This window comes from Eschrichtius robustus, chromosome 10 (assembly GCF_028021215.1).
Source record: "Eschrichtius robustus isolate mEscRob2 chromosome 10, mEscRob2.pri, whole genome shotgun sequence".
NCBI lineage: Eukaryota > Metazoa > Chordata > Mammalia > Artiodactyla > Eschrichtiidae > Eschrichtius > Eschrichtius robustus.
Window position 1 is genome coordinate 100,111,671 of NC_090833.1, and position 27,964 is coordinate 100,139,634.

Here is a 27,964-nt window from a genome sequence, read left to right on the forward strand (position 1 = left end):
GAGAGAGCCCGGTGCTGCGGCCGAGGGCACAGTCACCCAGAGGGTGGGGACCCGCAAGGGGCCAGCAGGAGGGCACCTGGGCACGTGCGTGCTCAGCAGATCTCACAGGTGCCGGGTGGTACCCGGCCAGCTTGTTTTCTCTCACAGAAGAGCTGGGGTGAATAGTACAGGGGTCCTGCGGCCCTTCCCCAGCACGCCTGTCTAACCGAGGAGGTCCGCTGGCACAGCGCCTGCACTCACCTCCACACGCCCAATCCCCGCATTCCCACGACCTGCGTTTTGACTCCAGGGCCCCCCGTGGCCTCCCTCAGTGTCTGTCTGACGGCTCCCCTCTGCCCTTATCTTGGTGACCTTCACACATCTGGAGAGAACTGATCGGCATTTTGTGGACGCCCCTCGGTTTGGGCATATCTGATGTTTTCTCGTGTTGAAATTGGGGTTGAGCGTTTTGGGAGATGACCACTGTCTCGGGGACATGGATTCAATGACTTCTCAGAGTTACTCGGTTTCTCCTTCCACGTTGTCCCCACACCCTGTGGTCAGTGGGTCCGGTCCACCTGGGGGGCGGGGAGCTAAGCCCCAGCTCCTGGAAGGAGGAGTTGAAGAGTTTGGGGGCCGTGTTCAGCCCCCGCGGCGGCTGACACTTATTTGTGGGTGACCTTGAGGCCACACACACACCCCGCTGCCTCTCGCCCACTGACTTGCACGTCCACCCATGGGCCTTGGCTGCAGCGCTTGCTGCCGTGGAATCTCAAGCCACTTTTCTGTTCCCTTCCCGTCCACATTCGCTGGAATCGGTGAGGCCCTGCCCTGTTGGGGAGCGAGGGCTGGAGGCTGGGCTGAGCAGGCTGTGGCGCAAGGAGGATGCAGCTGCCTGCAGGGGTCACGTGGGGCTCCCCAGGCCACCTGCTCCGCTCTCCGTGAGTGTCCGAGCCCTCACCAGGGCCCCTCCGTAGGACCCCACTGAAGTGGCCCACTTGGCCGGTCTCCCCAGGAAATTTTTCCTCGCCTCTTGAGCCACGCGATCCCAACTGTGATACGGGGTGTCGTCCTGATTCCTTCTTAGGAATATGGGCTCACCTGGCCTCATCTGCCCAGGTGTCTGCCGACATGGCCAGGCCGGCACTGGGCCTGACTCTCTCTACCACCTGTCATCACAGTTTGACTCCGTTGCACAGGGGACTGCCCTCTCTCGGCTGTGCTCACACACGGGTGGGTCTGTGACCCCTGGGCCTTCAAGGCATCACAGGCCAGGAGATCTGGGGTAACGCCAGGGCCTTTGCACTCCAGCCAGACTCTGAAATTAATTCAGAACATGTCCTCAGAGGATAGAGGCTGTGTTTAAAATACTAAGCTCTGTGTAAACGTGGGAATCTTTTGACATGAACCAACGGCCTTCCTAGAACGTCAAGGTGAGACAGAGGCTCATCAGCAAAGGAGAGAGGAAATGCCATATCTGAATTGCCAGCCCTAGGTCTGCTGTGGGCTTCAGGTGGACTCCGTGGGGGAGCCCTCGTTCTAGCTGAGTTCCGTGAGAAAATCAGCCTGTCCCAACCGCCCGTGCGCCCGGCTCCCTGCCAGTGCTACGGACGCTGGCGGCATCAGCCTGAGGGTGGAGACGTCCCAGGCCCAGCATTCCAGAACACGGAGTAGCCTGCTTTGCTCTCTGCTTCAGAGTGTGGCTGTCCATTTCCCCAGCCGCGTTCATTTCTCGTAAACGTAGATGCGTGAGAAACGAATGCCTCCTCTCTTGTTTAACTCTGTTTACTAGAGCTCTGTTCACTCTCCACCTGTGTTCACTGCGGCCCCGCTGGATTCACACACTGACACGGGCCGTCTGTGTGCTGGTGCTCACGTGTTGCAGGCACGAGATGGGCTTTGGAGGCTGTGCCCTTTGGCCTCTGGTCTAGTGAGGCTGGGAGGGCAGTCGGGAGTGTCAAGCTAGTGGGTCTTCTTGCACACAGAGGGGGCAGAGGAGGTGCAGAGATGCACTGCTGGCGGGTAGGATGAGGGTGGGTGCTCGGACGGGGGAGGGGAGGGATTTGGACCAAGGCCCAGCACTCTCTGAGTTAGCCCGTGGATTCCGCCTGAAATCCACCCGTCTGTCACGACGCTGCAGTGCAGATTTGTCTTGGATCTAACCTGGCCTCGTTCCACTTCCGCCTCCAGAAGCTCGGGACGATGCTTTGTCATCACTCCCCATGAGCTAGAGAAGCACCTGGCACGTGGAGGGCTGCCCCCACCCAGTGCCCACCGTTCTCATCTGTTTCACACCCACAGGGCAGAAGGTTTGTCTATGCCGGTTCTAACTCGGGCGTGGTGCAGGCCCCCGTGGCCTTCTGCGGAAAACACGGCACCTGCGAGGACTGCGTGCTGGCCCGGGATCCCTACTGCGCCTGGAGCCCGGCCGCGGCCGTCTGCATCGCCCTGCACCAGACCGACGGCCCCAGCAGGTACCGGCCCCACTGCATGCAGGCGCTCCACCCAGCCCCATGGCGTCAAGCGCATGCACTGTGTAACCTGTGCCCGGTTGTCTTACAGGGGTTTGATTCAGGAGATGAGCGGGGATGCGTCCGCTTGCCCCGGTAAGTTGCTCGTCCTCGCTGCCTTCTCTTCAGGGACGGCCAGGTCACGTAACCATTTCATGATGCTTTGCTGGTGTGGCATTTCGTACGTTTTGTTTTTCTTTCTCGGAACAGAGGTCAAGTAATCTCGTGGCAGACCCCGTGATGTTTCTCTGTCCCTTTTATCACAGAACAGGATGTTGAAGCCACGCAGAGTGTATTTGTTTACTGGAAGGCGCTCTCCATCCCAAACTGTGACGTCTGCTCTTGAGATGCATCCTCTCTCTTCTGCTTAGCTTGGGGCGCGTTAAACAAAACCTACCCCTCTTGTGAACAGGAGGGAGGAACTCATGAGAGATTAGTCCCCGTTCCCCTCGGGGGATCCCACCCCTGCCAGGAGGTCAGGCATGTCCCAGATGAAGGCAAGCGTGCCCTGGGCTCCTGCCCTCCCATCCCTAACCCGCTCGCTAGCTGTCATCAGTTAACACAAGTTTAGGAGGAGGGCGCCAAGGCCCACCGAACGGCTAGCACACCCGGCAGCCGCTAGCAGAAGCCCGTTGTTTGATAAAGCGCCGCCACCAGAAGGCACAGCTGACCGCTGCCCAGCCTCCCTGGCCTGGGGAGTTTTCTCCTGGGAAATCAGGGTGCGAAACAGGATTTCTTCTGCTCAGAGTTGGCTTCAATTTCTTTGTCCCCAAGGGCTGCCATTGGGGTCTTAATCTTTGCTCTTCCGTCACGCATGTCTTTATCTCCTTGCTGTTCTGGAAGATTCCATGTTGCTCCACAGGGTGAAACTCTTGTGTCCTCTTGTGCGTGTTAACCTAGTTTTGAAAGAAGTATCGAGCAGGGTTGTTGATGCTGTGCACGTTTATTTTGATGTTCCAGATAAAATTAAAGAAAGTTACCTGCAGCATTTTTTCAAGCATGGTGGCACAGCAGAACTCAAATGCTCCCAAAAGTCCAACCTGGCCCGGGTGGTGTGGAAGTTCCAGAACGGCGCGCTCAAGGCCGAAAGCCCCAAGTACAGCCTGGTGGGCAGGAAGAACTTGCTCATCTTCAACCTGTCAGAAGGAGACAGTGGGGTGTACCAGTGCCTGTCTGAGGAGAGGGTCAAGAACAAGACAGTCCTGCAGGTGGTGGCCAAGCACGTTCTGGAGGTCAAGGTGGTCCCTCGAACTCCGGTGGTCTCCACCTCACCGGTCACACGGACAGAAGGTAGTAGGATCACCTCCAAAGTGTCAGCGGGGCCCACCCGAGGCTCCTTTCCCCAGACCCCGGCCGTGCAGGCCACCACGCCCAGTGCCATCGCCCCGCCGTCCAGCCCCGAGGGGCCCACCGGCGCGTCCTGTGAACCAAAGATTGTCATCAACACGGTCCCCGAGGTCCACTCGGAGAAGACGATGTATCTCAAGTCCAGTGACAACCGTCTCCTCATGTTTCTCTTCCTCTTCTTCTTCGCCCTCTTCCTCTGCCTCTTCACCTACAACTGCTATAAGGCCTACCTGCCTGGACAGTGCTTAAAGTTCCGCTCGGCCATGCTCCTGGGGAAGAAGCAGCCCACGTCGGACTTCTCAGACTGCGAGCAGAGCGTGAAGGAGACGCTGGTGGAGCAGGGCAGCTTCTCCCAGCAGAACGGCGGGCAGCCCAAGCCGGCCCTGGACACTGGCTATGAGACAGAGCAGGACACCATGGCCAGCAGGCTGCCCACCGACCGGGAGGACTCGCAGAAGATCGACGAGCTTCCGGTCCGGGACCGGCCATTCGACGTCAAGTGCGAGCTGAAGTTCGCCGACTCGGACGCGGACGGGGACTGAGGCGCCCGCCGCTCGCTGGGAGGTCTTTGTGTTGCCAGTTCAGTCCCCCGTCCAGTGCTGCGTAGGTAGCCGTCGTCAGCAAACCTCAGTCTTCTGTGTCTTTTCTCTTGGGTCGCGCTTGTGACTTGGTTTCTCTTTGTCCTTTCGGAAAACTGGCGAGCATCGCGGCCGGCCTGCTGGTCGGTGGGGCCCTCAGAGTCGTGCCTGCAGGCTCGCCCGAGGCCGCTCTGCGGCGGGAAGACGGCCGGGCCGCGAGCGTCCCCTCCTCGTAGCAGCCACTGAAAGAGAATTTAATTCCAGATTGGAAATGACGTTTTAGTTTATCAGATTGGTAACTTATCGCTTGTTGTCCAGGTTGGCACGAACCTTTTCTTCCACGTAATTACTTTTTAGGATTTTTGCTTTAATTATGTTGGCGTGTTGGGTCGTTTATTTTTTAAATTACTAAAGCAGGTGTTTGAATATTTGGAAGATGTACATCTTCTGGATTTTGTTGTATATTAGGGTAAAGGTATGGCTTATGTTGCTTAAGATTCTCAGGGATAATCTTACTTTTGCTAAATGCATTCTTTTCTGCTTTTAGAAATGTAGACAAAACCATGTTTTGAGCACATGTCCTTTTTTCTTTTTTTTTTTTTTTTTTTTAATTTTGTTCCTTAAGGGAAGCATTGTTTTCAGAGAGATTTTTTTTCTGTACCTTTTTTTTTTACTCTTGTTTTAACTCTTTTGAGGAGAAGGCTGTGGAGGAATGTCCCACGACACCGGGCAGGGTTTGGAGGGAGGGATGTTGGCCCCAGTGTGCTCTGGGTGGAGCCGGGCCGGCCCAGAGTTGAGGGGACAAGTGTGTTACAATCCAGTGCCCACGGCCACCGGTCAGAACCTCCTGCCCAGACAGAACGTTCACCGGGACATCTTGGCCACCTGAACGTCTCCTTTTTCTTTTTGCTTCCGTCTCATGCCCTCTGCCCGCCCAGACTCTCCACTTGGCCTAACCGAGCTGTCCCCAACTGGAAGAGAGCAGGGCGGCCGGGGACAGCCAGGCTGGCGAGCACAGCGCCCCTCCCACAGATGCCACTGCCGCGGACCTGCCAGGCCTGGCGCCCTCTCAAGGTGCAAGTGGGTGGCACAGTCTAACCATCACCGACGTCACACTCCATTTCCTGCTTTCCAGACACCCACATGGAGGAGCCTTTCTTTCCGTGGCAAAGAGCAATAAACTCTGAGTGTGTGTGTGGCCTGTGTGGACGGTGTCATCTTCCAGCATGATAGGATTCGACCGTTCTGGTGTAAACATTTGTGTTTTATAAGATTTACTTTGTTTTTATTTTTCTACTTTGAATTGTATACGTTCGGAAAGTAACCGAATAAACAAAAGCTTATATCCTTGACGCGGGCGCGTGGTTCCCTGTGGCTCTCCCGCCGCCTCCCCGCGCGGCCTGGGCCCCTTTCTTTCTTGCACTTTGGTCCCCTTCTCTGGCATGCGGTGTGTTCCTGACGACTTCTGCCTCAGAGCCCTCTCTCTTTTCTGTCCTCTGTCTCGCAGCCTCATCTCCTCTGCCCTTTCCTCCTCCGGGGTCCTCTTCCCTGTCCTGTCTGGTCCCTGACTCATCTTCCTCTCCCCGAAGCCCCTGGCCGGCCTCGGGCCCGGGGCCTGACAGCCGCCTGCAGGTCACCTTGCTGCCGCCCTTCCTCAGCGACCAGGCCCAGCACGTGCATGCCCTGGGCACCTTCCACCTCTTCTGCCATGCCACAGGTGAGCGGGGCACCTGTCCGGGTGGGGGGCGGGCAGTGGGGGCCTCCTCCACGAGCACGGCCTTCCTGGCTGCACCTCTCCGGTGGTCCCCAGCGACACTAAACTGTTACCCCGAGGCTGTTCCTGGGGACAGCAGGGCCCGACCAGTGTTTTCCTCAAAGGGCCAAACTCTTCGGCTTCGCCGGCCATGGTTTCTGTTGCAACTACTCAGCTGTTGCCTTGTAGCTTGAAAGCTGCCGCTGCGCGGGCACCAAAGTTTATTTACAAACTGCAGCTTGCCAATTGCTGGTATATAGGGTTACTTCTTTGTTGGCTAACAATTTGGGTTTGATGTATGTGGTGTTTGGAGATTTAAAACATTAACCGTAGAGCCTCCAGAAAGGGAATTGTTTTAACAATGTGCTTCAAGATGTTTAAACGCAGAAAAGATTGGGAGTCTAGCGTGCCCCCTCGGATGTAGGAAGCGTTGGCACTGTGTTGGATGGTATTGGGATGGGGCGTCAGCCAAACCCACGTTCCGAGTGTGTCCTGGGCTTTGGGCAGCACCCGGTCGCCCGGTCTCCCCAGGGTGCCGTCTTCTAACTCATCAGTAGCTGCGGGGAGAAAACACGTGGCACGTTCCGGGCCTGGCAGCTTGTCCTCTTTGCTCAGAGGCGAGGAATGAAGTTAATGAGGAGGACAAGCAAATCTCATTTTTTTCCTGTTTCTGAGAATTTAAGCAAGCTGTGAGAAGCTGCTGAGTGGTACGCTGCTGCCTGATCCCCTGTGGAGTTGGGTCACAAGCCTTTGAATGGCTCTGTCCACTTGTGACCCCGCACGTGTGGCCACTGGTGACTCCTGCCTGGGCCTCGGGCAGTGGGCAGGGAAGTTAACCTGTGAAGGGGACTTTTGCAGACAGACCTGCAAGGGGCGGGTCCGTGTGGCCCCGGGTCACCTGGGTGCTACTCTCGGCCACTTGACTCCCTTGGGACAGGGGCCCGGGAACTGCTTCAGGCCCCCAGGCCCGTCCCACAGTGGCAGGGTCCTCCACAGTCACACTGGGGAATCTCCTCAGTGGTGGGAAGGTGGGGAGGCTCGGTGCTGGGGACACCAGGGGCCCTTGCTGGCAGACACAAGCCCTCAGGGACCCCATAGCTGGGCCTGCGAGGACCCGCCCCATAACAGAGCGGTTTCATGTCTGCACTCGGGGAACCTGCTCTTCCCGAGGGCAGCCTGCTGTTGAGGGGCAGAGTGGACGAGAGCATGTCCCTTCTGTCTGAGGCCCCACGCAGGCCTGGTCCCCCGGCTCATCCTGCCGCAGGTCACTGGGTTGGGTGTCCCCAGTGACACGTCCAGATCTAGGCAGGCGCTGCCCTCTTCCTCTAAACCTAGCCCAATAGCCAAAGCCAGTTCACTGTGCAATGTGGGTGTTCAAGTGCACAGTGTTTAAAAAGGCAGTGTCTCTGGCCATCCCCTCCCCCGAGTCCCGGAAGGCACCAGAACTAAAGACCAAGTTTCTTGTCAGGCTGCGGCTCTGCAGAAATGTTGGCTCCTGCCTCTGCCTGCAGGCACCTCCCCGTCCAGGTTGCTCCCACGTGGCCTCGGTCTGAGTGTCACTGCAGAGCTGGGCTTAGGAAACCATCTCACAGTGGCTCAAGCTCTGGCCCAGCTAAGGCCAGGTCGGCTTCTCACAGTGGGCATGGCCTCGCGGCTGGGTGACTCTGAGGGGCTTCTCAGCTCACTGTCTTCTCTGCATCTCCAGATCATGCTGGTGGAATGTGTGTGTGCGCCTGTGTGTCTGTCTGTTGATGTGTGTATGTGTGCATGTGTATGTGTGTGTACATGGGTATGTGTGTGTGCTTTGTCTGCTGACATATCTGTGTGCACACGTGTGTGCATGTATGTCTGTTCTTGTGTGGACATGTATACACACATCCACGTGTGTATGTGTGTGTGTGTGTTTCTTTTTGGTCCAAAGCACTCTGCATGATGTGCCTTGTGGCCATGCTTCCATTCACAAGCCCTGAGTCTTGAGTGTGAGGAGGAAAAATTCCAGGTTCTGGGGTGGTTCTCCTCACTGCTGGCTGTCTTCCATTTGAAAGCGATGTATGTGCACAGTGGAGAGTTAGGAAAATACTGACAAATATAGAAAAGGGGTTCTGAGCTGGAGCAATTACGAAGGCATGTAGTCATGTTTCACTTTTCTGAAATAATCCATGCTCCTTGTGGGAAAATTAGAATAGTACACATAAGCAAAGAAATCTCCCACTATGTGCACATGAGCACATTTACCTTTATTTTGGCTAAAAATACAGATAAAACATACAGGCATATCTCGGAGACGTTGTGAGTTCAGTTTCAGACCCCGCAATAAAGTGACTATTGCAATAAAGCGAGTTGCACAATTTTTTTGATTTCCCAATGCATCTAGAAATTACGTTTATGGTATACTGTAGTCTATTAAGTATGCAATCACATTATGTACCCTAATTTAAAAGTACTTTATTGCTAAAAAATGCTAATCATCAAGCAAGCCTTCAGCAAGCTGAAATAGTAACATCAAAGTTCACCAACCACAGTCACCATAAAATTATAATAATGAAAAAGTTTAAAATGTGAGAATTACCAAAATGTGACACAGAGACACTGAGCAAATGCCGTTGGAGAAATGGCGCCGATAGACTTGCCCGATGCAGGGTTGTCACACACCTTCAATTTGTAAAAAACATAGTGTGTGCAAAGTGCAGTAAAGTGAGGCACAGTAAAACAAGGCAGGCCTGTACGTGTAACAGCGATTGATAATGCGTCCATATGCATGTCTGTGCAAAGTGTGTGTCTGCACATGCACCGTGCACATATATACAGACAGAAATAGATCTGTATAATTTTTTAACAAAAGTAGAACTTCTCTTCACCCTAACGGCCCTGCCCTCGTTCCTGATACAACTATTTTTCTATGTCAGAGTTAGACCTGTGTTGTTTTTAAAGCTAAGAATAGGTCCTCTCTACTTTGGGTGACATTTGCATATTCAGGTTTCGGATGGCCTTTCATGTTTTAACTACAGTGTTAGAAATCAGAGCCCTTTAAGCCACCGGGGTCAGAGGGGCAGAAGCGGCCTGGGCCTCGGAGCTCCTGCAGCGACAGTTGGTGCAAGTGTGCGTGTCAGGGCTCCTGAAAGGCGAGGGTCAAGCCATGGGGGTATAGTGGACCCGTGAGTTGGTCGTTTTTCCAGGAAGAGTCAGGACGCCCCTCCACGCTGGGGCAGCCCCGGGCCCCTGCTGGAGTCTCAGTGCTTAGAGTGTTTGAAGAAGTGGTTTCGCCAGAAGCGCTGCCTGTCTTTTCTGTTGTTTGTGATAATCCACATGCCTTTACGACGCGGCAGTCCTGGCCCTGGGCTTCTGGAAATCTCTGTGTGCAGGACAGTCATCTGCAGAAGAGACTCTCCCGCGACCCCGTGAAGTTGGCAGCCGTGCAGGCATCTCCCACTCCTTCCGACATGGCCCACAACATTGTCTGTAAAGAGCCTTTTGCCACATGAGGTCCCAGGGTTTAGGATCTGGATATTTTGGGGGTCACTCTTCAGCTGACCACAGCGCCCCAGCACCTGTGTGATGGGCTTGAGACACTTTGAGGAGGAAAGCTGATGACCTTGGGGTGGTGGAGCCCTGGGAGAGCCCCTTTCCTCTCCCGGGCAGGTTCTCTTGGTTTCTGTACAGGTGTGAACTCTGGGCCACGCCGGGGAATCCGGAGTGAGTGTCCTTGGTGCGTGCAGCCTCTGGGTGCTCGGAGAAGAGCCCCCCTCAAGGGGTGCACCCGGCCGCCCGGTAGCTGGAAGGACCCTGGGCGTGAGTATGGGCGGTGGGTTGGCCCCAGGGCCACTGGCCTGGGGTCAGAGTTGACCACACGGAGGAGGACGCCTGGAGGAAGGCCTGGCTGCCTGGAGCTGCACGGAAGGCAGTGGGGCAGCTGTCAGGACGTGGCCTGAGGACTTAGGGTGGGTCCCATCACAACCCCCTCCAGCTGGGGACTCTCAGGCCCTCCGCCTCTAGGATGGGCCAGCTTCCCTTGGAGAGAGGCCATTGCTCGGAGGGATTCTAGTTTTGTCACACAGTAGAGTCAACTCTACACCAGTGGGTTTCCTTAGACGGTGTGGGTCGAGGTGTGGGCAGGATGGAGCCAACAGTCCCGCAATCCTGAGGTGGGCTGGGACCCAAGACTCCTGGTGGCCCCGAATTTCCGAGGAGCAGGCCCCTGTGGGACAGTTGGGTTTGGCCTGCTGCCCCGGGTCCCCACGGACGTCATGTGGTGGCCCTGCTGACCGGTTTTAACTGTCGCTTTCCCTCTCTCTTTAATCTCTTCTGCATTCAGAATGAGTTGGATAGTTTTAAAAAAGAATAAATGGAACGTAAGTACTTTAACATATGTAATGTTTTACTACCATTAAATACACATTTAGAGAACATTCAGTGGTGCTTGACGCTGTCCTCACCGTGGAGGTACATGTGGTTTCTGTCCTTGTTTGTGCCCCGGCAACCGTGGGTCGAAGGAGAATTTGGCTCCTGAGAGGTCCTGGCCCATGTGGTTCGGGGTGACGAATCATCCCCAGCTCAGGCCACCCGGGTTCTTTGTCCCAGTGTCAGTCATGAGAACCTTCCAGAGGCTCCTGTGACCCATGTTCGTGGCCCCCGTCCTGGGGGGCTCGGTGCGTGGCACCACTGAGCAGGGCAAGGGGATGAGACCCGACTTCGGTGTCTGAAATTCAGAGACAAGTCTCCCATTCTTAATCAATAATGCCTCGGGCGTGTCAGCTTTTAAAGTTAGACTCCACCAAGGTGCCTGCTGGCCAGGGAACGACTAAATGGAACATGGTGTCACCAAGCGCATTCGGTTAAAGGGAGGAAGTCCCTCTGCCCGACTGACAGGCACCCAGGCACATGCACACAGACGTGGGGCTGTGTACGTGTGCGTGTGCATATATGTACAAGTATGTACATCTGAATGTATATGGAGAGTATGTATAGAGTTATCTATGGGTAGAGTACAAAACGCTTTGTTTTGTATATTATACAAAAATTTATATTATGCAAAATTATAGTGATAGAACAAAACACCAGAAATCCCAAAAATCCTGCCCAGAAAACAACTAAACAGACCCCTGAGGGCTCATCCACTGGGCCAGGAAGGCTGGGGGCTGCTGTGTAAAACGCTTCTGAACAGCTTTCAGGATTCTCTCCAGAGCCTGTGTAACGTGTCTTTCTTCCAAATAGCATTTTATTTTTATCATAAAATCAGTATTTGTTTGTTGTGGTGAATTTGGAAACTTCAGGAAAGTATGAAGAGCAAAACCCAGTCACCCCCAAATGTAACCAGCTGCAGCCCCCCTGGCACAATGGCCGCTTTTAGGCCTTTTCTCACGTGCATGTGTCCACACACACGTACACACATACACAATGTACTTACATATTGTCTTGATTTAATATAATGTTATTGTTATTTTTTCGTGTTGCTAAATCTTAAACGTGATTCCTGATCAGTGACAACACGGGTGGTTGCCACAGCGTTCAGGGGACCCCTTGCGGGACATTTCCTAATTTCCAGTAGAAACGGCTTCATTGGGTTCTGATCATTGTCTCGGGATTCATTCCTAGGATTGTCTGGTTCAAGGGTCTGACTCTCCCTTGGGAGGAAGGTTCTTTGAGGATCCTGAACGTGGTGGGTCACTGATGCAGGGACTGCACAAAGGTGAATAGGTCCCAAGTTGGTCACACGGGGACCTGACTGGCGACGAATCCATCGGAAGTAATCATATCTAAACTAGAAGTCTCTCCCCCTTCTAAAAAGCCCAGCACGTGACAGAGAAATGTCCGCCCACCACCGTTCCCACCTGGCCGTTCCCACAGGCTCCCGCACGCAAGCACACCCCGAAGCCAGCTGTTTCTGTGCTGGTTTTTAACCCTTTGGCTCTATCATTTGTTTTTCCTGCTCAGTGAACTCCAGCCACAGGCACATGTATTCCTTGTACTGCTGACCATCCTGCATGAAATCACGTTTTATGTGATTTCCCAGGTTGGCGGGCATCTGAGATGGAATCTAGCTTTTAAAAGCTGATTCTCAGGCAGGGTTGTGATCAGGCAGGGCTGCTCTGGTCTAGGTCGGCCTCACAGCCTGCCCGTCCAGGGCGGTGCTGTCCACGCGGAACAGCAGGCATTTGTCAGGGAGCTGGGTCCCTGGGCAAGGAGGCCGGAGGGCCCCCCTCGTCCACATTGTTGGGGTGCCTGCCTGGCAGAGGCAGTTAGGGTAGCAGCATGGGCTGGCAGGGCCTGGCCCAGCACCGCACCATCCACTCCCCCCACCCCGTTACTGGGAACAGCAGGAACAGAGGGCCTGTTCGTCCCCCGGGGCCCACAGGGAGTAGGGCCTGCACCCCCTCCTGCCCGGCTCTGAGCCACCTGGGTGCTCAGGGCAGGCGGCGGCTGCTTCTGTCTAGGGCCTGGGCCTGGCCTTTGCTCTCCCAGCTCAGCTCAGCTGGGGGTCTGCACATACCCCAGGAAGGAGCCGAGTTGTGTCAGCTGGGTGTTTTCATCTGACCTTGTCCTGTCTTCAGCCACTTTTGAGTGGAAGCCAGCATGTAGGCAGATCACAGTGGAGGCGGCCTGGCTTGTTTGTTCTGAAGTAGGGACGGGAGTCGGGCCCGTCTCAGCACAGCCCTTGGTGCCCAGGGTGAAGCCTGAAGCCCCAGGCTCATGCAGCTGCACTTTATGGATGGGGAAGGTGGCCCCATCAAGGAGGTCACTTGCTGAGGCTGTTTCAGGTGTTGGGACCAGAGCCCAGGCTTGCTCCAGGCTTTCCACACACTGGTCCCCACAGCCCACCACCCCAGCCACTGTGGAATGAGCACGGCATCTGCGGGTGGCTCGTGTACAGGACCCTGCCATGCTTTGGGAAGGGGGCTTCTGCCTGGGCCCTTCCCCTCCTCCGGTCCACTCTCCTCCAAGCCCTTATTTTGTAAGACAGGCCCTCAGCCCTTCTCGGCACCCTGGCGCGCCTGGGAGCTCCAGGTGGCAGTCCCACCCCTGGGCGTGGCAGCCCGGCCAGGCCCCACTGGGGTAAGCTGTGACTTCTCGATGCCCAGGGAGAGGGAGTGGCCCAGCAGAGGCAGAGCAGGCCGAAGGTGGTGGCAGCAGGGCCGGGTGGGCAGATGAAGTTCCCAGGCCCAGACCCTCTGTGCCAAACAGATATCCGCCCCAGAGCTCAGCCACCAGGCACTCCCAACGGGTGCACAGCCTGGCGAGAAAGGGAAAGGGGGTGCCCCACAATGGCCTAGAGTGTGTCATGGGGACATGGCCACGCAGGTGTGCTTTGAAAAAGGCACCTGAGCAAGCTCAAGGAGCAGGGAGCCACGGGGCACAAGGCACTAAGGTGTCTGTACCCCTTTGCTCCCAAGGGTCACTGGGGACCACAGTGGGGAACCACCCCCAGGCCTCCTCCAGGGGAAGGACAGGGACTTATCGGAAAGCTGCACTGTCACTTTGAGTCCAGCTGGGACGAGGCCCCTAATCTGGGAAGCCCCCATCTCCCGTGCCAGGATAGTTCCCATGGTTCCCATGACCCCTAGTGGGAGTCCTGGTGGTGAAGATGGTCTGTGTGCCCCCAGGTCCTGCGGACGTTCACTTTCTCTGGGAGAAGAACGGGCGAGAGCTGGAGGTGTGTGTCCCTGCGCAAACCCACGCGCTGCCTGATGGCAGGGCCCATGTGCTCAGCTGGCTGCGAGACGCCCTCCGGGAAAGCACCGAGTACCGCTGCTCCGCACTCTCCACGGCGGGGAACAAGACCTCCAAGGTGCGGGTCACCGTGACCAGACTGGGTAAGTGCGCTCTCCTCGCCTCGACTCTTCACCATTTACCCTTGTCCCTCGAGCAGCAGACTTGCATGGGAACATTTCAGTCTGGAGATTACCTGTAGGGTTTCACGAAGATGGATGAGTTAGCTTTTCACTGTCTGCCTCATTGGTGCATGCATGTGTGTGTGCACACACACCTGCACACGCACACACCTGTACCCGTGTGCACACGTGAATGCATGCTGGCTGCCGATCCCCCGTCCTCCCAATAGAAGACTCAATCTTTTTTTTTTTTTTTGGCTGCATGGCTTGTGGGATCTTAGGTCCCCGACCAGGGATAGAACCCAGGCCCTGGGCAGTGACAGCGTGGAGTCCTAACCACTGGACCGCGAGGGAATTCCCTGTGTTACATTATTAGGTTGGCCGACCCCGTAGTCTATTATGATTTCCCCTCCTGTACTTCTGTTTCCCACGTAGGTAACCACTGTGCCGATTCCTACTTGCTTGGTTCATACTTGTCATTAATTCCGCATCAGACCCTGCAGTTCAGTCCCCAGTCAGTACAGACATACTGGCGTCCTGTGGTCAGCACCCCCAGAACCTCTGCACCAGGAGCCAAGTGCCTCCCTGGGACTGGCCCTCTCCCGCTGAGGCTAGAGATTCCGTTCCTCTGATGTTGGATCTCGTGATGTGTTTCCCGGCGTTCCTTTCTTTCTTTGATTTCATTCTTCCGTGAAGTGTCTCTTCTGGCACACTCAGGGTGTCTGGGGGGAGTCAGCGTTTTGAGAGCCTATGTCTTTTCTCCATCTGCACACTTAAGAGAGTCCAGCAGGGTAGACAGTTCTGGCCTGAAAATCATTCCCTAGCGTGTGAGGCTGGCCCCGTCTTCTGGCTCCCGAGAGCCTGCCAGTGACCGTGTGTGACCACTGTCTGTCTGAGTGCCGTGCAAGTGCGTGCCTGGCTGGGTCCCGTCACACGTGCAAGCCCCCGCCTTCAACTCTCGGAAGCGTCAACACTTACTCACTTTTCTCCACTTCATTTCCTGTTCTTTCTGGAACTATTTTCCAAGATGTTGGGCTACTTGGGCTGGTTCTCTGTCCATCTTCTCTTTCCTGTCACCTCTGCTTCTATTAGCTTTTCTCGACTTTATCTTGCACACCTGTGAGTTTTCATCCCACTCTCACACTTTATTACTCTGAGGTTTTCATTCTGTTCTGTCGTGAGTGCATTCTCCTCTTGTCTTGTGGATGCGGTGTCTTCTCCCCTCTCTGAGGGTTATTGAGAGGATTTTCCAGTTTTCTTTTCCCTCCCAGTTGCCCTTTTTTGGTGGTTTTGTCTTAGTTTCCCTCAGAAGTCTTGGGACCCTTGATTGTTGGTTACATTTAAGAGAGGGGCACAAAGATCCCTCCTACGAGGCCCTTTCTGCCCAAGGTGCGGTCTTTGGACAGGCAGCATTCCTACTACTTGGGAGTTCGTTAGAAATGCGGAGCGACTCAGAAGTCCTGGGAGCACCTCGTGTTAACTTCTCCAGGAGATTCCTACGTGCACTAGTGAGGAGGCTGGTCTGCCCCGCACCCGTCCACTGTCGTGCGGAGGGCCTCCGGCTACAGCCCACACTTGGAGCAGCAGGCCGTCCAGGGCTCAGGTTGGGCCATCAGTGAGGACTTAGGTTGGCAAGAGGCTGGGGCCTCATCATTCAGTACATAAAGCCCACCATCCTGTCTGCCTTCAGTGCGGGTACTGCCCAGGTCACCCGTCCTGTGCTCTCCAAGACCACAGTCTCTTCTGGAGCAGAGGGAGGGCAGCTCCCCGGCCGTGCAGAGAGGTTAGGGCCCTGGGGGCCACGTGCTTCTGCTTCTGGTTCTGCACAGCCTTTGAAGCGGCCTGCGCGCCACCTCCCTGTTGCCCAAGCCCCCGAGCGTCTCCCCGCTGCTGGCCTAGGACCCTGTGTGCTTGGGTCTGCTGATTCTGCCGGGGCCGGGGCCGTTTCCACCGGTCCCTCTGCTTCTCAACTTTCAGGTTTTCGCGGTTTCCTCTCCTATTCTCTGTCCTTTTTCAAGAGTTTATATGTAAATGTACACATTTTAAAAGGTCCTTTGTCCTTTAACTGGGGGTTACAGAGAAAAGGAAGTTACAAATATTCGCTCCCACCTAGAACCTCCGTTCCTGTCATTTCTGTAAAATGCCCTTGCCTGTTGCTGTCAAGATAAAATGAATAATCTTGTCATAAGCGTGCCTTACAAACTGTGACCTCTTATCCAGAAGTCAAGTGAACGGTACTATCAGCAAATAGCTAAGTAGGAATAGCCAGAGAAGCAACTATGCAGTTGGGGCTGTTACTGCTTGACCTCATTTAACTCAGCTGCCTTATAAGGAAGGTACAGCTCACAGATGATGAAGGTTAAGTGACTCACCCAAGGCCACACAGCTCACCAGCCAGTAAGCAGCAGGGCTTGACTTTGATGGCAAGAAAATTTATACCTGAGTCACTCTACAGACAGTAGACCCCAAATCCAGGAGAGGGCATGAGCACAGTTAAGACAGCTCAGTATTTTTTATCTCCCCACAGACCCCACCATGTTTACTGAAGGTACGGGTGGTGGTGGGTGAGGATGTATTAGAAGATGAAATGTTTCTTTTGGGATTCGGATTCCCATGTGTTGAGTCAGGAGCCCCTGCAGGGCCCCTGGAGTGAAGGGCCACTAAGGGCCCTCCTCCAGAACTCTGGGTGCCTCCCACTGTCGTCCTGGAGTGGGGGGCAGCTCCAGCCGAGGGCTAGTTGTGTGGGTACCATCACCACTGGGCCTGCTCAGCTCTGCTCAGGGTATGAGTTCGACCTCCTGTCTGAAGGACTCAGGTCTTTGGAACCCATTTCTTTCTTGCTTTTTTTAAAAAAATTTATTTTGGCTGCACCGGGTCTTAGTTGCAGCACGCGGGATCTTCACTGCGGCACGTGGCATCTTTAGTTGCGGCATGCATGCAGGATCTAGTTCCCCGACTAGGGATTGAACCCGGGCCCCCTGCAATGGGAGCGCGGAGTCTTCCCAGTGGACCACCAGACCAGGGAAGTCCCTGGAACCCATTTCTGAAATTAGTCACATGAGCTGTAGTTGAAAGCAATGATGGGGTGCATTTTTATGTTTACAAAGAAAAGCTATGGCTCTCAGACTCATGCCACCCTGACAACCCCTGCAAGTGACTCATTTTCAAAATTCAGGATCAAACACAAAAGGAGGGCAGTGCGGGGCGAGTAGCACGTGATGTAAGGGGACGCTGGACCTCGTTACCAAGCAGGTTTCTGAGCCTCAGCTCCCCGCCTCACTCAAGGGAGGCGGCAGCAGCCCCTGCCCGCCCCGAGCCCCAGAATATCTGCATTGCCCATGAGGTGTGGGGAGTTAGCCCCTCTCCTGGCTGCACAGAAAGGGCCAGTGAGATGTGGGGCTGGGGCCACCGTGACCTTGGGGAGCAGCTGCCGTGGGAGGGGGTGGCCCGGGGAAGGGAGGGCAGGGGACACTGACTGTGGAAGCCCCTGCAGCCAGGAAGGCGAGGCCCGAGGGGTAAACGCCTCACCCCTGCCCACTTGGCTGCCTCGGCCCGGCTTGGCCCAGCAGGGGGGCGTCACCTAGCTCACAGCACAGCCTCGGTGCGTGGAGGGCCCCCGGGGGACCATGAAGGCCAGCAAGCTGAGACCTGGAGCCCCGCCTCTGTCTTGCAGAGGCGACCCAGCAGGAGAGGTGGACCAGAGAGCTCGCCACCTGGAGGGCCGTGGTCGGGGAACACGACCGCATGATGCAGAGCTGGAGGAAGGAGTGGGTACGTGGCTGGGCCCGAGGGAGGGCAGGGGTCTGGGGGGTCTGGGGGGTCCGTGCTGCCAGTGGGCCCCACATGCTTCCTGCTGGCCCACTGAGCAGTTCTGCTTTCTGAAACCTGCACTCTTGCCACCCGCAGCCGTCCAGCCTGGAGCCGATCCCCGGAAGGGAGTCAGCGCAGGGTGGGGCCCTTACAGGAAACCGAAATCAGGCAGGGCCAGCTGGTTCTGGCGAGAAGCCCCCACAGCCACCGCGACCCCCAGACACAGCTTAGCACACCAGGCTTCCCTCCCGCGGGACCCTAGACCCCACGGGGAGCACACGGGAAGGGGACTCGAGGCCCTCCTGTTCTGCCAGGAACTCGAAGTCCATGTTTTCTTTCAGGAACGCTGTAACCAGGACACCTAGCCACCAGGAGGCAGTGCTGGCTCCAACCCCAAGCCGACCTTGCTGTCACCTGCCATGCAGCCCTGGAGGCCCCAGGGCAGTGAGCTGCCTCCCTGCTGCTGGACGAGGCCATCAGGGCTGCTCAGTGGAGAACACGGAGCCCTGAGTGAACCTGCGACAGCAGACGAAACCTCTTGTAATTAGGTGCTTAGATGGGACAGAATGGCCTGTCTGGCAGAAACAGGAAACCAAAAAGGTGTAACAGGCTACAGACAGAAACTCTGGTTAAGACAGCAGTGTGCATGACAGTTCCTCTTCCAGAAGCACTGGTGTTACGCTCCACAGGTCACCCCTCACGATCTGACTGATTTCATGTCATGCAAAGGGGCCGCCCCCTGCCCCCTAAACGGCCCAGTGTTAGCGCAGCCCCCTCTTGACTGCTGGTTTTACTGCTGTGGAGCCGCCTTCGTACTTAGCCACTCGACTGTAAGGGACAGGGAAGGGCAAGGCTTCAAATGACAAGAATTTGCCTTAAACCTTGAGTGCTGAGGTCCAAACTCAGGAGCTAACAAACAAACGTGGATTGAAGAGACTCTGTGTTATTCCTCACTAATGTCAGCGCTTCGGCCTGTTTTCTGAAGCTCCCAGTGTGCACCTGTGCACCGGCGGCCAGGGCCTGGGCACCGAGCTTGTGTGAGGCGGAAAAGCCAGCAGGTCAGCTGTGGGCACCTCCCGGGTCACAGTCACTCTTATCACAGCGGCGCGGGTCTGATGAGGCCACACTGTACACATGCTTCTGGGTCCCTAGTTATTCACGCTGCACCTGGAGACTGTGCTGTGTGTGTGTGTATAAATGTGAAGGCCGAGGCTGCTCAGCCTGTAACCTTACAGATACTTCTTGTTTGTGGAATGACGTTTTTTAATGGAATGCCGGTCTATCATAAAGCCAAAACCTCTGTTAAGTTGTACTTCTCTTGTGACCCTAGCAAGTGGATGTCTCCTCAGCCTCACGACCACAGCTGTTTCCAGACCCCCTTGTTCTGAAGCTGGGTACCTTCGTACAAGAGCAGCACACATTTCCAGCCAGTCACCTAGAGGATCCATTCTGAACAAGGCTTCTGAGGATGGCTGGCTTTGGGGTTAAAGTTGTCCTGTTTGCCCACCCAGCTGCTGGCCCACCTTGCAACAGACGCTGAGCTGGCTCACGGGCCACCACGCACTGTACAGGGTTTTTGGTGAAACCTCCATCGGCTCTCGCTGTGGTTCTCGTGCGGGTAGGCTCCAGCCGCCACAGCTGCGGAGTGGACGGCTCCAACACTGGGGCCCTTTCCTTGGTGCTATGATTCTTCCTCAAGTTCGGACACAGTCAGTCAGAGCACCTTTCACGCCCAACAAAACAGACACTTCCAGTTATCACAACATCAACACGCAGGGTCCTGGTGGGAAATGTGGTTATGAGGATGAGTTTTCTCTGAACTGTTGGGAAAAAAAGAGAGTTCTTTCTACGTTTGCTCAGTGAAGCGTGTTTGTACTTGGGAAGCCCGCCTGCTTTCTGTGGCACCATCAGTACAGAGTAGGTCACTGTGTCACCTGCAGCAGTGGCCTCTGTCAGGAAAGTGACACCATGACCAGGGCAACTCAGCATTAAGTCACGTAAGTGAACCCTCTCAGGAGCTGAATGAATGTGATGTCAAAAACCCAACGTACTTTGTTCAGCTAATCTGAACAAATACCACAGACCCAGAGGCCTTGGGGGCTCTGGACAAACAACGTGCATCTCCAGCAGAGATTTCTTAATGATTTTTTGATTTGTCAGTTTTATAATTCTAGACTGCTGAATGCAGCTGACAAGCTATTTAACTTTCTCCCTAAAAGTTCATTTGGAACCTTTACTCTCAATCTTTTCAAACCTACTGTAGTTGACACGGGGTGGGGTCCTCCCTGCTATTCCTCCTGGTGGCCCTGAGGGAGAAACCTGTGACAGGATGGAGGGCTTGGTGGACCAGACTGCATGTCCCTCATTTAAACAGCTCAGAAACTGTATAGAAAAGCAGGGCACACACCGGGAACAACAGATGAGAAGACAGACCGGTGCTTCCCACAGACGACCTCCACCTCGCTGCCAGCCCTGGCCACGCAGCGGGCCATTTCCGACTCCTTATTCCACTTTTATTTGTCACAGGCCACTCACTCTCAGAGGTACATTCGGCATGACTGAATTAAACTAACAGTATTTTCAAGCCCACACGATACCTTGCTTGCTTGACAAGTGCAAAGCAGTGAAACTCGTTCCTGCCATTTCCCGTGACCAGCCCACCAGCAGGCTGGACCGAGGCGGGTCCAGCAACAGTCTCGTAACGGTTAGTCGCTACTTCGAGACCCAAGAGGCCTGAGCGCAGCAAACCTCTCCCTGCTCAGTCCCCTTCAGTTCAAAGAAGAGTGCCCAAAAGACACGTATCAGGACGCAGGACCACTGATTAGACCAAGATGACTGGAGTCGCCAGTGAAATTAAATAATCACTCTTTATTCAAAATAAATAAACCCTCTTACTTACAGGAAAATATGAAAGTAAACTTCTATCCTTCTGGCTTCTAAGAAACCACATTCAAAATATGTTCACTTACAAAAGAAAGAAAATATTTGTAGATTATGAAAACTGAAATTTAGGAACTTCAATATACATTTGTTTCTCTGTGAAATAAAGAATAAAAGGAATAATTCATGTCAAAAGGTCACAGGTTAAGAGAACCGATTTTCCTCCTGAGGCTCATTTTAGCAAACCCTCCAAGTACCCCCAAATCTTCTGGCTGAAGAGCCACAACCTGAGAAAGGCACCCCTCCCCACTCCACCGCTCCTGCGCTAACACTGGCCCCCACAGTGCCCGTCCAGCGGCTTCTGCAGGGCTGTGCTGGTCACCGGGACTGGGAACATCAGGCTGGAACCCCGCCGCCTCCCAGCCACGTCACCTCGGGCCCCCGCTGCTTTCCACAAACTAACTTGGCTCCGCTACTCTGCAATGGAGAGACGTTCCCTTAGCAGCAGAGTACTCCGAGCACCACCTTTTCCAGCATTTTCCAGACTCATATTGCACTCAGAGGGCCAAGGCTGCATCCCGAGGCTTTGTGAAAAGGTTTCCGCCAGCACACCAAGTGCCCGTCCATGGGACTCGCAGCTTTTGGATGCCTACAAACACTGCTGGTTAATTTCCCAATTAAACAGTCATACAAAACACACACTAGGTCAACGAAGAACTGAGAAAAAGAAAAAGACCCCGAAGTCTTTCAGCCCCTGCCCCCTTACCCCAAATACACAAACACACAAGAAAGAATTCTTATAAATTCAAGTTCATCATCTGAGAGGTCGAAGCCTTCAGCGATTCCTCCAGTTCCAGGGCACATTGAGTGTATGCTTCCAGATGGTTTCTCCAGATTTCAACTGGAAACAAGAAAGCGCACAGCTGATGGACAGGCGGGGACAGTCAGGGAAGTCTCTTGGAAAGCAAGCAGCGTGTGGCCTGCCCAGCGAACCAGCTCCCTAGATGGGGCCCAGCAAGGACTCAAGCCCAAGTCCCCAACTGCAGCCCCCTCGTGGGCAGCATCAAACACCTTGGCGCACGCCGGCCTTGACAACCGCCCGCCAGGGATACAGCTGTCCTCAAGGATGCCCTCTGTTTGGGTGCCATCTAACCTGAGGTCTGTCTGACACATCCACTGACCAGCCCTCCCAAGTTTGAGACCACCTCTTAAACAAGGGCCGGGTCTTAACGGGGCCTTTTGCAGCCGGTCCTGCCACAGTGGCCATGCTGCTCTCCTGGGCACCCTTTTTAAATCAGTGTCAATGAAGACTTAGAGGAGGCTCAACCCCAAATCCAGTCCCCCAGCACTCACTGTAGCGTGGCTCCTCTTTTCCGGCAGGGGCCAGGGGTCTGTCCTCTGCAGAGCAGCTGGGGCCCTGCGTGGGTGGGCTAGCGGGTGGGAGGGGCCCAGGCTCTCCCGGCAGCTCCCAGTGCGCATTCTCCAGCATGGTCCTGTACGCCTGCCGGGCCGCCATCGTCAGCTCGACCATCTTGTGGAACTGGTCCTTGGGCAGAAACGAGAGCACAGGTGACATCCCCTGCAAAGTGGCGATGGCGCCCTCCACAGGGAAGCAGAGTGATGCCCGCCTGCGGTGCTGCCCGAGGGAAGAGCAGGTGCTGACCTCAGGCCTGCTTAAGGCTCCTCTGTGGCAGCAGTGAGCCCGGAGCTAAATTCAGAATCACACTTCCATGCTTTTAAGGCAACAAGGCCACCAACGCTGCTGCCTTCAACACTGGGGCCCCTGAGGCTCAGGGCTGCTGTGCTGTGGAAGTGCAGGCAGCCACCATCCCTCCCGACTCCCTTCCACGCCACGAGCAAGACAGGCCGGCGCCCCCTCGCCATCTCACCTGGGCCCCATCGTAGCTAAAGATCCCCACCACGCTGACAGGAACAGCCTTGTTCAGACTGCGCCCCAGAGCTTTGCGGTTGAGAGCAAACACAAAGGGGATGTTCTGCTCACAGGCGTAGTCAATGATGGTGTGCAGGGTGTCGTCCAGCCCACCTGGTCAAAGGACAACGAAAATGACAAGGAAGTGCATCACACGAGCATGCTGGTGACACTGGCCGCCAACGGCTTTTCCCGACAGTGACACTCCTGGCTATTTCCTTACTCAAGCCAGTGTCCCAGGCCAGGTTTCACCGGGAGAGAGCCAGTCACTGCGGTGCAAGTATACTATTACTTCGGCCACATGGAAGAAATCAACTCTCCACGAGAGACACTTCTAAAAGCAATAAAACATGATAAAACACGTCCACGTCAAGTCAACAGCTGGTGCTGGTGCCGTGCGTAATGGGAAAATGAAGTCTTGGTAAGTATTTGCTGAATACCACGTGCCACCCTCGGTCTAACGGCCTCGTGTGGGCTGGCTCCTATATCCTCACAAAACCCTGAGGGGGAGGCTGCACCCCGCTTAGAAGTGGAAATCCAGAGCCCAGAGAGGTCACCGAGTACCTCCAACCCTGCCTCCCAGCGAAGCCACCAGACGGGCAGGAGTGGGGTGGGGGTGGCACCGAGAGCAGAGGGTGAAGGGGAGCCCTGCGTGCGGGTGACGTGCCTGTGGAACCAGAAACCCAGCAGCACTGACGAGTTACCACCAACAGGAGGATCACATCTGGGCATCTGTGCACGAGTAATGCAGAAACCACCAGTCTGCACACACGCATCAGCCAGCTAAAATGTAAAACGGAAGAAATGACTCTATATATGACAACAACCAAAGACGACAACAGGTGGGGATAAATGTGGCAAGAAACGTGAGATTTATAGAGCAACTTCAACATGCTAGTGAAACACAACAGAAAATCTAAACAAAAGGCACCTATGCTCTTGGATGGAATGATCCAATATGATCACATGTCAATTCTGTTAACGTAAAACTTTTTATACTGTAATTTACTCTAAGTGGGATTTTTTTGAGAAATAAAAAAATATTGGGTTGGCCAAAAGGTTCGTTCTTTTTTTCCGTAAGATGTCTCTAGTAGCACTTAGCTGTCTTTAACTTCATTTGAAACCATTTTGTTAGATTGTATTGTGACAGCTGTCGTTATCAGCATGCATTTAAAAAAACTTATCGAAATTGGTGAATTTTTGTGTAGCCATTTTAATATTGAAGATGGAAGAAAAAAAGCAACATTTTCGGCATATTATGCTTTACTTTTTCAAGAAAGGTAAAAACGCAACGGAAATGCAAAAAAAAGATTTGTGCAGTGTACGGAGAAAGTGCTGTGACTGATTGAATGTGTCAAAAGCGATTTGCGAAGTTTCGTGCTGGAGATTTCTCGCTGGCTGATGCTCCACGGTCGGGCAGACCAGTTGAAGTTGATAGCGACCAAATCGAGACATTAACTGAGAACAATCAACGTTATACCACTCAGGAGACAGCCGACATACTCAAAATATCCAAATCAAGCACTGAAAATCATTTGCACCAGCTTGGTTATGTTTTGCACCAGCTTGGTTATGTTAATCGCGTTGATGTTTGGGTTCCACATAAGTTAAGCAAAAGAACCTTCTTGACTGTATTTCCTTATGCGATTCTCTACTGAAATGTAACGAAAATGTTCCGTTTTTAAAACAAATTGTGATGGGTGATGAAAAGTGGATACTGTACAATAATGTGGAACGGAAGAGATCGTGGGGCAAGCGAAATGAACCACCACCAACCACACCAAAGGCTGGTCTTCATCCAAAGAAGGTGATGGTGTATATATGGTGGGATTGGAAGGGAGTTCTGTTCTCTATCATGAGCTCCTTCTGGAAAACCAAACGATTAATTCCAACAAGTACTGCTCCCAGTTAGACCAACTGAAAGCAGCACTTGAAAAACATACAGAATTAGTCAAAAGAAAATGCATCATCTTCCATCAGGGTAACGCAAGACTGCATGTTTCTTTGATAACCAGACAAAAACTGTTACAGCTTGGCTGGGCTGGGAAGTTCTGATTCATCCGTCGTATTCACCAGACATTGCACCTTCGGATTTCCATTTATTTCAGTCTTTACAAAAATCTCTTGACTGAAAAAATTTCCATTTCCTGGAAGACTGTAAAAGGCACCCGGGACAGTTCTTTGCTCAAAAAGATAAAAAGCTTTGGGAAGATGGAATTATGAAGTTGCCTGAAAAATGGCAGAAGGTAGTGGAACAAAAGGGTGAATACGTTGTTCAATAAAGTTCTTGGTGAAAATGAAAAATGTGTCTTTTATTTTTACTTAAAAGTCAAAGAAACTTTTTGGCCAACCCAATACACAATATGAGAACAGCCTTTTGAAAAAGGAAACTAACGTCAGGCTAGCATCGCCAGGTATTAAAGCTTACTATAAAACTACAAGAACGTAAACGAGGGGATGAAGAACGACAGAATGGAAGGTCCAGAAACGAGCCAAATGCGTGGCACTTGAGCAGGTCGGCAAAAGCACTCTGAAGCACCGGAGAAGGTGCAGAAGGGACAGCGAGCGGGTCAGCCTCTGCAAAGATCCATCTTAGACTAAAACGCATTCAACCTAAACAAAAATGAAAACATGGAAGAACCAGGAAAAAAACAGAATTAAGAAAAAAAATCTTTAATAACCCTGGAGTAGGAAGGTCGATGAATGACATAAAACCTAGATGCAATAAAAACAAGAATAAAAAAATACCAGTATGTACACACCTGAAGTCTCTGCACGGCCAAAAAAGGTTTAAAGAGAAACAGGCACGTGACAAAACAAAAATATTTACAACTCTTACCCAAAGGAGCTCTTATTTATTAAAAAAAGGTACACATAAATATAAAAAAGACTGACATCCTAAAAGACAAATGGGCAAAGAATAAACAATTTACAGAAAATGCCAAGCCCTTAAACAAGCAGAAAGGTGCTCAACCTCCCTTCACAAGAAAATGCTAACAGAATCTTCCCAAGAGGGTGGGGAGGCCGGGAGGAAGCAGCACGCCCGGCTGTGGGGGCTGCAGTGTCCCTGGGGGGCAGCGTGGCATGTGCGTTAACCTGGTAAGTGCACAGGCCGTTTCGCTCTAGGAATGTACCTACAGAGATGTTCAGTAAGAAATGACAGTGTGTGGACTTTCCTGGCGGTTCAGTGGTTAAGACCACGTTTCCACTGCAGGGGGTGTGGGCTCGATCCCTGGTCAGGGAACTAAGATCCTGCATGCCGCACAGCGTGGCCGAAAAGAAAGAAAAAAGAAAAAAACTACACTGTGAAAGGTACATCCTTGTTTACGGCTACAGAAATCTGAATGCAACTGAAGTCCATCAGCCCAGGACTGCGCAGCCAGAAGAATGGGAGGGTCCCGAGCCAGACTGATACTAAAAAGAGCAAGGGGTCTTCCCTGGTGGCGCAGTGGTTGAGAATCCGCCTGCCAATGCAGCGGACACGGGCTCGAGCCCTGGTCTGGGAAGATCCCACATGCCGCGGAGCAAGTGGGCCCGTGAGCCACAATTACTGAGCCTGCGCATCTGGAGCCTGTGCTCCGCAACAAGAAAGGCCGCAATAGTGAGAGGCCCGCGCACCGCGATGAAGAGTGGCCTGCACTTGCCACAACTAGAGAAAGCCCTTTCACAGAAACGAAGACCCAACACAGCCATAAATAAATAAATAAATAAATAAAATTAAAAAGAGCAAGGCACAAATGGGATCCAGGACACCAGATCACACACACACGGACTATCAAGGACACATCAAAATATGGCAATGGTGGTTGCCTCTGGATGGTGGGAAGTATCTGGGGGACTTACTCCCAAAGGAAAGTAACAAGCACTGAATCCTGCCCTCTTGCATGGAGAGCTCTTTGAACCTAGCATCTGGAAGGTTACAGCATGGCATTGCCCCGGTTCCTCTGCAAACTGACCAATTCCTGAGCGAACACACAACGTCTGCATGAGAAGGAAGAATTTCCCAAGATCTCCTATCACCTGGTATCTAATTACATATGATTACCTAATCTTCTTTCAAAAGAAGAACTTCTCAAATGCACATCCTACTGCTCTGAGGGAACTGGGAACTCATTCTGCAGCTGGTTTGACTGGGCATTAATGGTTAAGCCCCACATCCCTTAAATCTGCCCACCCCCCTGCCCCAGATCTCCCTGAAGAGTTATCAAAGAGGATGAGGATGAAATCTCTCGGGATATAAACTTTAAAGAAAAAACAGTTCTGGGCAGGCGGTGAAAAGCGGGAGACGGGACCAGAGGTGAGGCGATGGCCGTGTTCCTTACAGTGAGATATTTTCAGCTTACCATGGGAGGCTGACCGCGTCTCTTCAACATCAGCCCCATGGCCTCTCACTCAAGGGTCTGTCTCTGCCTTGTGTCCACCCCAACCCAGGAGCTGGTCACAAAGGCTGTTACAGCAGTGTGCAGAAAAGAGCTATAATGCGCCCGGCCCAACAGCTGCCATCCATAAAAAGGCCAGCTTACTTGGTTGACCCTTCACTGGTCCCTGAATTTGGGCTTTGGGAGGACCCGTCACCCCACCTGGGAAGAGTGGCTACTGTACCCAAAATGCATGTGAGGATTACACTGAACACCAGATTTCCTTCTGTGAGTCTGGAATGTGGGGACATGCCAGGCAGAGGGTGCCCATGTGACCAGCCCCAAGGAGCCTCCCTCGTAGATGACATCACACTTCACACATGTTGTCACATCTCGTTTTGAGGGAATTCAGCGCATCCTCTCTGACTCCCCCGGGAGAGGACACTGGAAGCATGCACTGCTTTCCCCGACACAGCAGCCAAGTCGAGATGGTTTTGCTCAGCCGACGTTACTAGTGAGAGCTGAAAACATCTCCAAGTGCCGACTTCTCAAAGTTCCACAGGAAGACAACTTAAAACAAGCAAATGCTCAATCAGGTAAACAATTTCCATTTAAAGTTTAAGTTCAGAATTATCAGGCAAATGCCACTCGGAGCAAATACAGTATTTTAACATAATCCCAGGCTGTAATACTAAATTTTACCTGTAAAATAACCGCAATCTATTGGCTATCTTTTCCAAGGAATAAACATTCCTAAAACACATAATCGAGTTCTTTATGCTTCAAAGCAAAAAAAAAAAAAACAATGTAGGGACGGATGATTCAACAACGTATTTTAAATGTATAACAAATCCTTGAGATGCCCATCAGTACATTCTTAGCTCCATTCTCTGGCACAGTCAGAGGAGTGGGGGCTTAAAGAAAGAGCAAGGTGGACTGCCAACTGAATACACACATTCCCGTTTCTTGGTTTGTCTTTTTTTTTTTTTTTTT

General features: G+C 53.3%; 2 protein-coding genes across 9 annotated transcripts in view; one reads left to right on the forward strand and one right to left on the reverse strand.

Annotated features, from left to right (window-relative positions):
- SEMA4D (semaphorin 4D) overlaps window positions 1–4,913 on the forward strand; it is a 106,829-nt gene extending 101,916 nt beyond the window's left edge. The window contains exons 14-16 of the mRNA XM_068552225.1: window positions 2,281–2,453; window positions 2,542–2,585; window positions 3,450–4,913. Coding sequence (XP_068408326.1) covers window positions 2,281–2,453; window positions 2,542–2,585; window positions 3,450–4,378 — 1,146 coding nt within the window. The 3' untranslated portion in view covers window positions 4,379–4,913. The remainder of the gene's footprint in view (window positions 1–2,280; window positions 2,454–2,541; window positions 2,586–3,449) is intronic.
- Window positions 4,914–20,651: 15,738 nt separating this feature from the next.
- The window catches only part of SECISBP2 (SECIS binding protein 2), a 39,870-nt gene continuing 32,557 nt past the window's right edge, over window positions 20,652–27,964 (reverse strand). For all 8 annotated transcript variants that reach the window (XM_068552477.1, XM_068552476.1, XM_068552473.1 and 5 more), the window contains 3 exons: window positions 22,573–22,727; window positions 22,037–22,229; window positions 20,652–21,584 (listed from right to left, as the gene is read on the reverse strand). In XM_068552477.1, coding sequence (XP_068408578.1) covers window positions 21,481–21,584; window positions 22,037–22,229; window positions 22,573–22,727 — 452 coding nt within the window. In that variant the 3' untranslated portion in view covers window positions 20,652–21,480. The remainder of the gene's footprint in view (window positions 21,585–22,036; window positions 22,230–22,572; window positions 22,728–27,964) is intronic.